Source organism: Poecilia reticulata, chromosome 16, assembly GCF_904066995.2.
Source record: "Poecilia reticulata chromosome 16, P_reticulata-male-v2, whole genome shotgun sequence".
Classification (NCBI taxonomy): domain Eukaryota; kingdom Metazoa; phylum Chordata; class Actinopteri; order Cyprinodontiformes; family Poeciliidae; genus Poecilia; species Poecilia reticulata.
The window spans coordinates 18,974,069-18,988,106 of record NC_088845.1 but is presented as its reverse complement, the minus strand read 5'-3'; the positions used below and the strand labels follow the sequence as shown (position 1 = coordinate 18,988,106).

Below are 14,038 nucleotides of genomic sequence, written 5' to 3'. Positions count from 1 at the left end.
TACCCGTGATCTCGTTCTTTCGGTCATGACCCAAAGCTCATGACCATAGATGAGGGTGGGAACGTAGATCGACCGGTAAATCGAGAGCTTCGCTTTTTGGCTCAGCTCTCTCTTCACCACGACGGACCGGTACAGCGCCCGCTTCACAGTAGACGCTGCCACAATCCGCCTGTCGACCTCCCGCTCCCTTCTTCCCTCATTCGTGAACAAGATCCCCAGATACTTAAACTCCTCCACTTGAGGCAGGACGACCCCCCTGACCCGGAGAAGGCACTCTACCCTTTTCCGGCTCAAGACCATGGCCTCGGATTTGGAGGCACTGAGCCTCATCCCGGCCGCTTCACACTCGGCTGCGAACCGCTCCAGTGAGAGCTGCAGATCACGTTCCGATGAAGCCAACAGGACCACATCATCCGCAAAAAGCAGAGATGCGATCCTAAGGCCACCAAAACGGATCCCCTCAACACCTCGGCTGCGCCTAGAAATTCTGTCCATAAAAGTAATGAACAGAATCGGTGACAAAGGGCAGCCTTGGCGGAGTCCAACTCTCACCGGAAACGAGCCCGACTTACTGCCGGCAATGCGGACCAGACTCTGACACCGGTCATACAGGGACCTGACAGCCCGTATCAAAGGGCCCGGTACCCCATACTCCCGGAGTACCCCCACAGGGCCCCCGAGGGACACGGTCGAACGCCTTCTCCAAGTCCACAAAACACATGTAGACTGGTTGGGCGAACTCCCATGCACCCTCCAGGACCCCGCTGAGGGTGTAGAGCTGGTCCAGTGTTCCACGACCAGGACGAAAACCACACTGTTCTTCCTGAATCCGAGGTTCGACTATCCGACGGACCCTCCTCTCCAGGACCCCTGAATAGACCTTACCAGGGAGGCTTAAGAGTGTGATCCCCCTGTAATTGGAGCACACCCTCCGGTCCCCCTTTTTAAACAGGGGGACCACCACCCCAGTCTGCCAGTCCAGGGGAACTGCCCCCGATGTCCATGCGATATTGCAGAGTCGCGTTAGCCAACACAACCCCGCAACATCCAGAGCCTTAAGGAACTCCGGGCGGATCTCATCCACCCCCGGGGCCCTGCCACCGAGGAGCTTTTTGACCACCTCGGCGACCTCGTCCCCAGAGATTGGAGAGCCCAGCCCAGAGTCCCCATGCTCAGCTTCCTCAACAGAAGGCATGTTGGTGGGATTGAGGAGGTCTTCGAAGTATTCCGACTAAACTCAAAAATCCATTTATACGCAATGGTTGCTGAAGATGAAAGTAATAAGAGTGAAGGTTCCAACTCTATTAAGAGTTTATAAGGTGAAGATTTTTATGTTACTACCTAGGAGGAGGAAATAAAGAGTCTGGGACCAATAGCCTCAAGATTGACATGCTATTGTATTGAGGCACCAAAGTGTTCTATTGAAAGCCCAGTATTCCTGTAATGCACCACAGTGGTGAAAGACCACTTTTGACACAATAATCTTCAGTTTGTTCACTGAGTGGGTGGGGCTAAAGCAATGTCATCAAACTACCACACCGATATCTGCAGCAATGTTCCCTGATGATGCACAAAATATCTGGTGCAGATCAGATGACGTATCAGGGAGATATAGCTATTGGAATAATCTAGGAGGTGCAGTGGAGTCAAATAAACCTATTGGCTTTTAAGAGCTTAACAAAGATCATTTATGTCTAGCTTGGTGATGCATTTGTGATTTAGAGCCGGCTATATACAAATGACGAGGAATTGGATTTCGCCATTCTAACACGCCCACATGGTCCAGCCACCAGCCATTGTTAAGTGAATGATTCGCCGTCATGTTATTCTGTCATCAGACACGGCTTGAAATCTGTATGAATCATGGAGTAAAAGGAAGCCAGCCAGCAGATAAACAGGTGATGTCACATATTGACCATGTGAATGTGATGAGTACTGGTCTGTTGTGACACACACAAAGACGCATGCAGCTGGGAGCCTGTGTGTGAAAGCTATTCCACCTAAATGTTTTTCTTTTTTTTTGGTGATTGGTCAGATTTTGAGTCTTGGTCACATCCACATGCTCTGATGCAGCAAAAAACTTTTGATTTTTTTTTTTTTATCTCAATGCTTCAAGATTGTGTTGAGTGACTTTGAAGTCTGCATGTCAAAAGCAGTATGGGTTTCCTCAGATACAACATGGGTAAAAGGAACAAAATGGTTGCTTTGATCCAAATTGGCCGACCTCCTGCTGTGTTTGGACCATAACGCCAAGAGACTTTTGTTTTAATAAGCTACATGTGTACTGAATTTCACAATAGGTCAAATTGTGGCTTTGGGGCTGATTTCTTAAAAATGTATATGAGGCACTGTTAGGGAATTAGGCCACGTCCACCAAATATCAGATTGCGTTCCTATTGGTGGGTGGATAGGGATCAATCATTGTGACTTTGGTGCAGCTCAGCAGAAATATGTGAAATTTAGAGCCAGACATATGATAACAACGTGATACCCTCCAGCAAAAACTCCTTGTACTTTAAAGCATGCGAGTCTTCTGACACAAGACAATCTTGACCAGCTCAAGTGGGTCAGAGATGAAGCTTTTCAAGAAAAAAAAAAGTCACTTCCTGTTCCGAGGGGTTGGGGCTTTGATAATGTCAGCATATGACCACAGAGTATCGTTTCTCATCCAACATGGTTGACTCAAACCAACTTCGGTTCAGTTCGACCTTTCTGTGTCAAAGTTATAGCGTTTCATTTGCGTTGGTGGGTACCCCCGATTCACTGCTTAGTCGCACAACTTAAACATGCTAAAAAAAAATCAAGATTTTGACAACTTTTAATACCCCATTCTTAAACTGTATACTGACCAAAGATAAAGCTGATACCTCAAAATCCCTAAGAGAAGTTTGTGAGAGTTTGAGGTGTGGCAACAAGAAAAATGGCCAAAATTTGAGGTTTGACTCAAAATGGCCACATCGTTGTACATTTTTGGACATAACTTCAAGACACTTTCTTTTCTTAATTTAGGGGGTTGGATCTACTTCTGTGCCAATTTCAGATTTCTGTGATAGGGGGCTCTCAGTTTAGGGGGCACTGTAGAGCAGTTTGGCTACACCCAATTTGATTCCATTGGAATCCAAATATTTCATGAAGGGAACAATTATTGGTGACGTTTGGTGAGTTCTTGAATACGTTAAGGCCTCCATGAAGAAAACACATGGCAAATGCAAAAGGCCTTTGCAGTGCTCTCGCCTATTGGACCTAAATATAGGGTCACGCGAATTCATCTGTCATCCATTGTTTACACGTGCTTGTCCTTGCAGGGTCACGGGAGGTGGCTGGTGCCTATCTCCAGCATGCACACACTCACATACCCAAGGACAGTCTTGGAGAGACCAGTTAACCTAACAATCATGTTTCTGGAGGAAAGAACCTATAAGCCTGAATGGGAAGAATATGCAAACTTCATCCAAGTTCTCCTGGCCAGGATTCAAATCAAGGACCTTCTTTCTGCAAAAAAATAAAAAATAAAACAGTGATCCTCCATGCAGACTGTCACACAAAATATAGAAAACAAAACCTCACTTCTGATTTATCTAAAAATAAAAATGAAAAAATTTAGCTTGTAGGAGTTTAATAAGAGTTTTTTTCAAAGAAATGTGTTTTAAGCAGAATTTTAAAGAAGCCAGAAAACTGAAAATTATGCCTCTGCAGTTATGGTACTTTCCCGTCTGCGCCATGGCACCAATGCACCCACATACCATCACAGTCGCTGGCATCAATACATCCCTCTGATGAAAACTTGAATCATAGTTTTCATGTTTTGGAATGTAGAACCCAATGTCCACCCTCCCTCCCTCCTCCGCCAAAGTAAACTGAAACGGAGTCATCTGACCACAGAGCACATGTCCACTGTTTTTCTGTCCTTCCGAGGAGAGTGTGCTCTCAGAGACCTCAGCAGTATTTCTGCTTTGAGGGGTTATGCAGCTTTCTCCCTGTGTAATACAGTTTCAGGTTACATTTCTGCGTGTAGCAGCGGATTGTGCTGAGTGGCAATGGTTTTGTTCCAAGGTTCTTCCAAGCCTGTGTGGTTATATTGATCTGTCACAGGATGCAGCGCTTGCAGGGCGCCCACGTGGGCATCCACCAACTGATGTTCAAAAATCTGATTCTGCAATTTTTCTGCACTAATTTAATAGATTTGTGAATAAGTTTGGCATAAAGTAAAATGCCTGTCTTTTTTTGCATTACAGTTTCCTCTTAATATCCCATCATCCGAGACACTAATCACAAATTTAAGTTAGATTTTTTTTTTTAATACACCATCCTCTAAAAAAAACATTGCAGGATAGACTTATTATGACAAATAGCTACACTACACCCACAGCACTCAGTCTGCAGCAGAATAGATGACCTTATATGGAGCAGGAATTCAGACTCATTTTTCAGACGTATATATTTTTCATAGACAAGATTATTTAAATGCATCTAACTGCCAAACAGCTCTGTAGGAAAATAATGATACCCTTGCGACAACCACTCCATCCCTGGCAGCAGTGCAGCTTGTAACCCCTGATAATTATATTGAGAGCCCAGCAGTAATGACAACCTTCCGATACCGCAGAAAGAAAAGACTTTCCCCTTAAAGCAGCAGTGGTCAAAAAGGCCGTTTTTTGTTCAGAATGCACACATGAGATAATGTTTCGTGAGGCTTGTGGTTATAGTGCAGACTGTATCAGCTTGGACATGAGTGTGTGTGTGTGTGTGTGTGGGGGGGGGTTCGTGTGTGTGTGTGTGTGTGTGTGTGTGTGTGTGTGTGTGTGTGTGTGTGTGCCGCCCACTGGGCTGTACCTCTGGAAATGTGATGCTGCCGTGTGGTCTACTCAGGATAGCGAGACAGTAAGAAAGTAAAACAAACACTGAGCATGCTATGCAGTGTTCTCACACATTTTTACTTGTGACAAACCCAAGTTGTTGTTTTTTTCCCCCAACATTCAATTTAAATAAACTCCAAGGGATATATATAATGGAAATGTATATGCCAGAGCAACAGAAAGTAGATCATAATGAGAGAAAAGACACATGGTTTTCAGATTGTGTGAATATAATCTGAAATGTGTGACATGCATTTGTATTCAGACCCCTCAAGTCACTACTTTACAGAACTACAAGCAAGCGTATGTTATTTTCAGCAGACTGAATATTTTTTTGCTTATTCTTCTCAACAAAATTGATCAACCTTTGTCAAATTAGACAGAGAGCATCTGTTAACATCAATCTTTTTGTCTTAAAATCTCAGTTGTATTTAGTTATGCACTTTGACTAAGCCATTCAAACAAATGAATGTATTGTGATCTAAACCTGGAGTCTCCAAGTCCAATCTTCAAGAGACACTGTCCTGCAACTTTTAAATGCATCACTGCATCAACACAACTGAATGAAATGACTGAATTACCTCCTCACCACCCTATCAAGTTTGGCAAAGGTTTTGTAATAAGCCATTTATTTGATTCAGGTGTGTTGAAGCAGGGGCGCATCTAAAAGCTGCAGGACAGCAGCTCTGGAGGGAATGGGGTTGGATACTACTGATAAACTATTGTAGATCAGGCTGCATGTTTAGGGCTGTTGTCCTGCTAGAGGACGAACCTCCAAACCCTGTCACGCCGACCTCCGCCACTATGTTTCACCATGGAGACGGTGCATTCAGGGGAAAATGAATGATTATCCTTCAACTTCACGATTATGTGCTACTTTGTGTTGCACTGTTGAATTAAACCCCAATAAAAATACAATAAGGGCTACAAAATAAAAGGCTAATTACATTCACATGATACTCTTAATATGACTTTTTATAACTGCTGAGGCATTGTCAGACACGCATATTAGCTTTGGTTAAGCTTCTTCATAAATTGGTGGTGGGAGAAAAGGGTTTGTGTACTTTATACCAAAAACACATTTCATCAACTTAAATATGTGGATGGTGGTTTTAGACAAGGTTTGTTTAAACAACTGCTAATTCAACATTCGCATTCTGCAAAAATAAAATCCAAATAATCTAGAAAAAAGAAAATCACATTTCATATATATATATAATCATGTAGCCGAAGTTCACAACATTGTATTCCCAGTAAAAAATAACAAAAAAAAAAAAAAAAGATTTAACTGGAACTGTGCTGCACTCACTCAAGCATGGCATATTAGAATTTCTCACAGTGTCAGAAAACATCTCAGCATGGTGCTGTGTTTGAGGGGGGAAAATAGCACACTTTATACACATGCCAAAAACAATCCTCAAAGCCAACCAAGTGGAAAGTCAATATAGGATTTATGGAGACGGTTGGCAATCCAACGATATCCACAGCCAGTCACAGTGAATGCATTTCACAACCTTAGAATAAAGCCAAACTGAGACTTCCTTTCCCTATAACATTTCCACCCCTGCATGCTTCTTCTGCTGACAGGAAAGCTTTCCCATGATTATTTAGAAGACTCTGGAATAGATGCTTAGCAATAAAGAAGATGACACATCTATGATTTATGTGCTATTGATAAACGTCTACAGCTTAATAATACAAGCAAAAGTTGAATGTGAGTCTGATAAAAGCAGAAATGTGAAGAATTTGAATAAACAATATTAAACACCTTGATTGAAATCGTAATAGTAATTGTTACTACAGTCATTATTATTATTATTATTATTATTATTATTATTATTATTATTATTATCTTACATTTAAAAATTGCGGGACGTGTGGACCCTTACCAGAGGAAACCGATGAACCTGACAGGCTTGAGTTACTGGATGCTGCCATCCCAACCAGTTTGGCGACTCGGTCACTCCCAGTTGGCCAAGGTGGGCTCACAGCAGCTCGTCCCCGGCGGTGCCTCCATGCCACTTCAATGTGCTGCACCTTTTTGACGGCTTGACTATTTCATGCTTCCTTTAAATCTCACTACCAGTCCGTCCATCTGTCGGAATCTGCTGATCCTTTTCCCCCCGGCGCGGCGCGGCGCGGTGTGGGGGCTGCCGCATATATACCCACAATCAGAACACAACGCGCTCCGTGGATCAGCCTCACGGAAGCGCCTCCTCACACTAAGCAGAAATGCCGGAGGTTTCCTCCATGCACCTACCAGCTCTGGTTTCCATGTGCCACTTTAAGGGCTGTGATAAACACACCGCAGCGTAGACGCGCCTTCTTAAAGCGAAAGTTTGGAGCGTTGTCAATGAAAAGAACAGAGAAAACAACCGAGTTGGGTTTTTTTTTTCTATCTGCAAAATCCCAGACTGAGGCTTTTTTGTTTGTTTGTTTGTTTGTTTTTAAAACTGCTGCTTAAAAAGTCAGGGGACAATCCGACTGGTTTAATCACATGACACCAGCCGAGGCATTATTTTCATCTGAAACCATGTTGTCTCGTGTTACGATGGAAGAGCGGAATGAACGTCTGGGTGTTGGCGCCATCTGGTGGTCATTTCGCTATGTACAAGATTTACAACCTACAGAGATTTTTTTTTTTAATTAATAATTTAATATATTCTCAACTAAATATAAAATTCTTAAATGTAATTTTGAAGTAGTTTTATACAGCTATTTTAATAACATCCAAATAATTCAGTTTTTTTTTTTTTGCTCCAGTGCAACATGAGATGATTCCATCTCCCCCTTTATAAATTAATTTTTGCTTTTTTGGGAATCATCCAAAACTATCTGAAAATATGTTTGCTCTTCTGGTTAAATCATGATCATTTTTATTGCTGAGTTTCAGCCATTCTGCTTAGTTGTCCTTATGGAAGGAGATCCTCAATCCTTTTAGAGGCTCCCATCTTTTACATCGCAGCAGACTTGCTTCCATCTGACGTCCTGCATAGCTCCATCCATCTTCCCATCAACTTTCAGCAGTTTTTCTGTCCCTTATTTTTTTAAAAAAGCATTTCCAGAACATGACACTGCCTCTAGTGTTTAGAGTGCTGTATAGTGTTGGTTTTCAGTCACTAATTGAAGGGATATTTGTAACCGATTAAAACTATTCCATAACCTCTCCTTGATGTGTCTGCTGTGTGACTTCTTTGTGATGCTTTTGGTTGTTTGGTTGTCTCCATTAAACCCCTAAACCTTCACAGAACAGATGGATTAACAGATGGACAGTTTAAATTACACAGATGAACTCTGTAGAGGTCTCTACTGATTTCAGAAGGGAATGTGTTACATATGTCATTTATTAAGGGGTGTAGAAATTCATGTTACAGATTTCAGAATTGTATTTGAAAACATCTTAAATACATCGCATCATTTTATTCTTTCACTTCCCAGTTATGCAGTCCTTTGTTGTGATCTGCCACATAATCCAAATAAAATACACTGAAGTTCAAATGACAAAAAGTGGTTATGGAAAAGAAAAAAAACGGAAACTTTTGCAAGGTGTCGATAATTCAGCAAATAAAAACAGGAGAAAAATTTGTTCTACTAAATTAAGTATTTTGTCAGATCAGATCAGAAGTAATCAACTTCTTATATTCCACTTTCCAGAAGCCATAAATTAGTGTGTTCAGTGAATTCTGAATTCACGGTGATTATCATTTTAGTTAGCCAACATATAGGCAGCCAGATATATTTTTTTTTGACAGAGCAATGTCGTTTACGCTTTAAAGAAGACACATCATACCTGCCAATGTCCCTGCGAGACATCGTTCAGGGCGAACAGAAACCACGTCGGTGTCGCTCACGTGACCTAAGACTTGGTCATGTGACTAACGCTCACAGTGAAAGACATTTTAATCGCTCTGGTAGTACATTCCTCTAACTGAAGCTGAAATTTGCCTCGTTTCCTTAGAGACGGCGGCATAATGAGGTGAGTGGTGACCAACTAACTCTCCTTTAGCCTGCAGCAGGATGTGTCACGGTCCCTGTGCGGTGGGACTGTGGTGAAATCTGACTCGGTCTGGGTTTGAGGCTCACACGGAAAGAGGATCATATGAAACTGATATGAAGTCTCAAATGAAACCTGTACCTGTTTTCAGGATGCTGAGGGAAACTCTGACTCTCCTGTTGCTCTTCGCCTGCCTGGGCCCTGCAGCCGCCGCTCGGAGCTGCTCGTCGTTTTTCTGCAGGAAATCTCACAGAGTCAGCGGTCTGAATGGAGTGGACCCCGGGGCTCCTCTGTTTATCACTCCCTATCTGGAGAAGGGCGCCATAGATGAAGGTAAGAGCAAGTTCTTGCATTATATAAACGCATAATAAATAAACACGACATTCTGCGACATTGACTTTATTTTTTGCACTGCTACGCCCTGTTAACAGCCAGGAAACTAAGTATGGTTGGAAAATTGCCTGGGGCGAATGTCAAGAGTTACTCTGGATACTTCACAGTCAACAAGACCTACAACAGCAACCTCTTTTTCTGGTTCTTCCCTGCACAAATGGTGAGCTCAGGGTGTTTATCTACAGCATGACACTCACTCATCATGTTATGCTCAACGGTTTCAAAAAGTACCAGGTGTTTTGTTGTTGTTGTTGTTGAGGAACTAAAGTGTTCTCCACACTTTTCAGCTGTAATATTTCAGTCAACAGTGATTTGCCAGGAATCCCTTCCATATGACAGTTATCGCTGCAAGACCAATCGAGACCATTTTGAAAGCTCACAGTGGTTTGTCTGCTGCATCTAGTAATCAGTAACTTTGAGTTTTGATCAAAAAACTTTACAAGTGCACTAAGAGTCACATGCCGACTCCTGACGGGCAATAAAAGCCAAACTTCTTCAATTTGCAGTTTCAGCTCTACTTTATGTTTATAATCGAGTGTGGTCAGCCATTTGCACTCACATGAGGATTCTGGTATTTTAAATGTTGGTGAAAATAAATGTAAGTTACAATTGGAAAACTTAAAGGAGAATAAAGTCACGTTAAGAAGCTCAAATATATTTGAGTAAAATATATATTTTTACTGGTTCAAGTTTCCTTTTCCTAACTTGAGGTGTCAGTTAGTCAACCCAGGAACGATGTGGTTGAGTTTCAGCGTTATCTTCCACTTTATGTGTGTAGTGGGAGTCATTAACTGTATGTGATGTCTTTGCTCTATTCTGACATCCAGTTGTTACTGAAAAGATCTTCACCAAACTTGCATAAATAAGAAATGGGTTCACATGTTTGAATTTATTATGGATCGTCTCTCATCCACACAGGCTCAAAATGAATCATAAAAACTCAAATGTAAACGCAGATCCTAATATTTAGTTAAAATCCCGTAGCAGGTTTGAACTTTTATATCGTCGCTTAATAATAACCATGATGTTCCAACAGATTTTGACTCATGGCGAAGTAGAAACTTGGGGGATTCAGTGGTTGTTTCTGGTCAATGTGGCAAATTTTCTTTGATTTGAGGCTGACTGTGTTAGATGTCTGGTTATTGGTCAAATGTCTACATAGACAAATTACGCTATACATTTAGACATTCTCTACCAATTCATTCTTTTTTTAGATGCAGCTAAAATAATGCAAGTTGCTTGTTTGAATTATACAATCCAAAGAAAAATAAAGTTGAAAAATAGTTAAAAGTTCTGAGATTCGTGGCAATGAGGAATGCTTAGAAACTTCAGACCTTAATAATTCCACATATGTCCATGCAAAATTACTAACAAAAAATACTTTATGTTAATCATACCGTAAGAATCAGACAAATATAATGTACAACTTAACCAGAATGCAACAAAAAGAAGTTCAGCCTTTTGCTTCTTCTCTTTACAGTTCATCTCACCACTAGGTGGTGCTGATTTATTAATTTTACCTGGTATCCCTGATTTCCAGGCACAGCAGGACAAAGCCCCGGTGCTGCTCTGGCTGCAAGGTGGACCCGGTGGCACCTCCATGTTCGGTCTCTTTGTGGAACACGGACCTTACGTGGTGTACAAGAATATGTCTGGTAATAAGTGATTTGCCAGAGACGAGCAGCAGATGTTGTAATGCTCTCTTTGACACAGTTTTTGTTAGTCTCAGTCTTTCTGTCTTTGCAGTCGGTTTAAGGGATTACTCATGGACGAGCAGATACTCAATTTTGTACATTGACAATCCGGTATTTATTTTCCTTTTACTTAAAAAAAAATAGAACAAATACATAATTGAAACAGAGCTTTAACTATAGTGTATTTATTTTTTAGGTTGGAACAGGTTTCAGCTTTACTGATGATGACAGAGGATATGCTCAGAACCAAGACGATGTCGGCAGAGATCTGTACAGGTCTGCTTTCCTGCTCAGCTATCGATTCTCATTTCTTTGAGGTTTTTGTGCTTTATATGCATCTAACTTCTCACTTTCTCTTCCTTTTTAAAAGTGCTTTAACACAGTTCTTCCAACTCTTTCCTGAGTATCAGTCCAATGAGTTTTATGCAACTGGGGAGGTAAGTTTTGCCTTTCAGTCATTTCACATTAAAACCGTTGAATTAGCTCCATTAGGCAAATATCTATAATTCCAGATTGCAATTACCACTACACAGTTCCAGTAGGCTGTAAATGCACTCATAATTTTCAAACTAGTTGTATTCAAATACACAGAAAACATTTGAATATGTGTGCCTTACCAAGTTGCAGAAAACTTCTGGTATATTTCTAACTGGCTGTTTAAACACTTTTTTGTTGTTGTTGCTGCCTAAACTGGGTTGGATAAAGCTGGCATAGTATAAATACATAAGCGTCTCAGACTCTGAGGTCAGATGTGGTCTTCACTTGGTATCTTTGTTTTTTTTATCTCTGCAGTCATATGCAGGAAAATATGTTCCTGCCATTTCCTATTACATCCACAAGAACAACCCCACCGCAAAGGTGAAGATCAACTTTAAGGGCATGGCTATCGGTGACGGACTCTGTGATCCAGAACTGGTTGGTATCATGCAAACGTTTAAAATCTGTGACTATCCTTCAAACGTGGCGTGCTGTGTTTTACTTCCACATAGCTACAAATTCCAGATGTATTGGCGCTGTATGTTCGCTCTCAACTTTCTGTTCGGTCTCTCCCCGTCAGATGCTGGGCGGTTATGGAGAGTTCCTGTATCAGACGGGAATGATAGACAAACTCCAGAAACAGTACGTGGACAAGCAGACGGACCTCGGCGTGGAACTCATCCATCAGCAGAAATGGGTGGAGGCTTTTAAGGTAGAACCCAGGATACTTTATGTTGGTCGTCTTTGATTTGGATTGACTATTAATCACCTCACGATGGTAAACCGTTTCCTTTTCTAACTTTAGGTTTTTGACTCCTTGCTGAATGGAGACGTCGATCCGTATCCGTCCTTTTTCCAAAATGCTACAGGCTGCACCAACTATTTTAACTACATGACATGCCAGGTAGTCTGAAATCAGAGCTGCTTGAAAGGTTTTTAAAAAACGTTTCAATGCTTTCATGCATCACTGCATTCTCCATGTTTGTTTTTTTTCACAGGAACCTGAAGACCAGGAGTACTTCTCCCAGTTTGTGACGCTGCCTGATGTGCGGAAAGCCATCCACGTGGGTAACCTGACCTTCCACGACGGCTCCGAGGTGGAGAAGCACCTCCTGCAGGATGTCATGAAGAGCATCAAACCGTGGTTGGGGATTCTGATGGACAACTACAGGGTAATGCACAACAGAAATTTCATTCAAAAGAATCGTTCAATTCCTCAAATTAAATTTTTAATTAAAAAAAACATCAACAAAAACAAATGTGGCACATGTACAGGTCCTAATCTACAGCGGTCAGCTGGATGTGATTGTAGCAGCTCCTCTGACCGAGAGGTTTCTGCCGACTGTCAACTGGAGCGGAGCCGCCGAGTATAAAGCCGCTCCCCGGTTCCACTGGAAGCTCCAGCCCGACGACACCGAGGTGGCAGGTTACGTCAGACAAGTCGGAGAGTTTTTCCAGGTGAGCAGATGTGGAGGACAGATGCCACAAATGCTACATGCAATGAGCCGACATTTGAATAATCCTCTCAACCCGTCCAGGTCATCATCAGAGGAGGAGGACACATCCTGCCTTACGACCAGCCGGCAAGGTCCTTTGATATGATCGACAGGTTCTTGTCAACGCAGGGCTGGGCGTGAAATGGTGCCGATATGGGCTTATAGGACACACTGATTGTGGAGTGTTGATTTTAAAGACCTTTGATTGTCACAACAAATGTAAATGAATTGTTTCTGTATATAGTTTTGCAACATCCATCCATCCATCCATTTTCTTGCACCCTTTTTCCCTCAGTGGGGTCGGGAGGGTTGCTGGTGCCTATCTCCAGCCAACGTTTCGGGCGAGAGGCGGGGTACACCCTGGACAGGTCGCCAGTCTGTCGCAGTAGTTTTGCAACAGTTTGAAAGAATTTTTTTTTCTTTAAATTGATCACCAAATTATACAATTTCTCATCGACTTGAATTCAGCTGAGAATTTTTAAATTTTTTTTTTTTTTTTTTTACACAGATCAATTTGAAATGTTTTTTGTTTTCTATGTTTTGGTTTAGGATTTTACATGATCTTGCTTTGACAGTATTGGTAATTTTGAAAATGCACACAAGGGGTCGCTGTGATTCAGTGAATTGCAGCTGCAGACAAATAAAAAAATAAATAAAATCTGATCACATCATGGTCAGTGATGGTGACTTTTTGTGAAAACAGTTAAATCTTTGATCTGATAAATTTTAATTTGAAAGATTGTTGAATAAGTCGCTAAAATATGTGACATGTTTGACAGATGAATCTGCTACATCATGAATATTTTCAGCCTGCCTTGTTTTCACAATTGTGAAAAAGCAGTATTAATGTCTAATTTAAGACGTAAAAGATTAGAAAATACATCGTTCATTGAAACAACGTTAACTGATAACACTGCAAGAAAAACATAGTTACAAATATTGCACCATATCTGATGAGACACATTTCCTTCTAAAGGATTCTTGTAGAAAACAAACTAAAATTGTGATGTATTTGGTGAATCTGTGTCTCCATCTTGTAGGCTTGCCAGATCTTAAACCTTTCATCCTTTTGAATTGGTACAAATTTATAGATGGATAGACTTTATTTTGGTTTGAAACATTTAACAG

General features: G+C 41.5%; 2 protein-coding genes across 2 annotated transcripts in view; one reads left to right on the top strand and one right to left on the bottom strand.

Annotated features, from left to right (window-relative positions):
• The window catches only part of chn2 (chimerin 2), a 37,520-nt gene extending 30,202 nt beyond the window's left edge, over nt 1-7,318 (bottom strand). Inside the window, exon 1 of the mRNA XM_008432489.3 lies at nt 6,746-7,318. Within this exon, the coding sequence (XP_008430711.1) occupies nt 6,746-6,794 (49 nt within the window). The 5' untranslated portion in view covers nt 6,795-7,318. The remainder of the gene's footprint in view (nt 1-6,745) is intronic.
• A 1,358-nt stretch (nt 7,319-8,676) lies between these two features.
• Nucleotides 8,677-13,583, top strand: cpvl (carboxypeptidase vitellogenic like). The gene is made up of 13 exons (XM_017309573.2): nt 8,677-8,832; nt 9,002-9,183; nt 9,282-9,403; nt 10,784-10,898; nt 10,990-11,048; nt 11,134-11,213; nt 11,308-11,374; nt 11,730-11,852; nt 11,995-12,126; nt 12,220-12,318; nt 12,413-12,586; nt 12,690-12,872; nt 12,953-13,583. The coding sequence occupies exons 1-13, from the start codon at nt 8,828-8,830 to the stop codon at nt 13,049-13,051; spliced, it is 1,440 nt and encodes a 479-aa protein (XP_017165062.1). The 5' UTR covers nt 8,677-8,827; the 3' UTR covers nt 13,052-13,583.
• The last annotated feature ends 455 nt before the right edge of the window (nt 13,584-14,038 follow it).

What these genes read in the sequence shown, in the direction of transcription:
- cpvl (XM_017309573.2), top strand. An exon ending in TTTTGTACATTGACAATCCG is followed by an intron (nt 11,049 to 11,133) that starts GTATTTATTTTC and finishes TTTATTTTTTAG; the next exon opens with GTTGGAACAGGTTTCAGCTT. An exon ending in AATGGGTGGAGGCTTTTAAG is followed by an intron (nt 12,127 to 12,219) that starts GTAGAACCCAGG and finishes TTCTAACTTTAG; the next exon opens with GTTTTTGACTCCTTGCTGAA.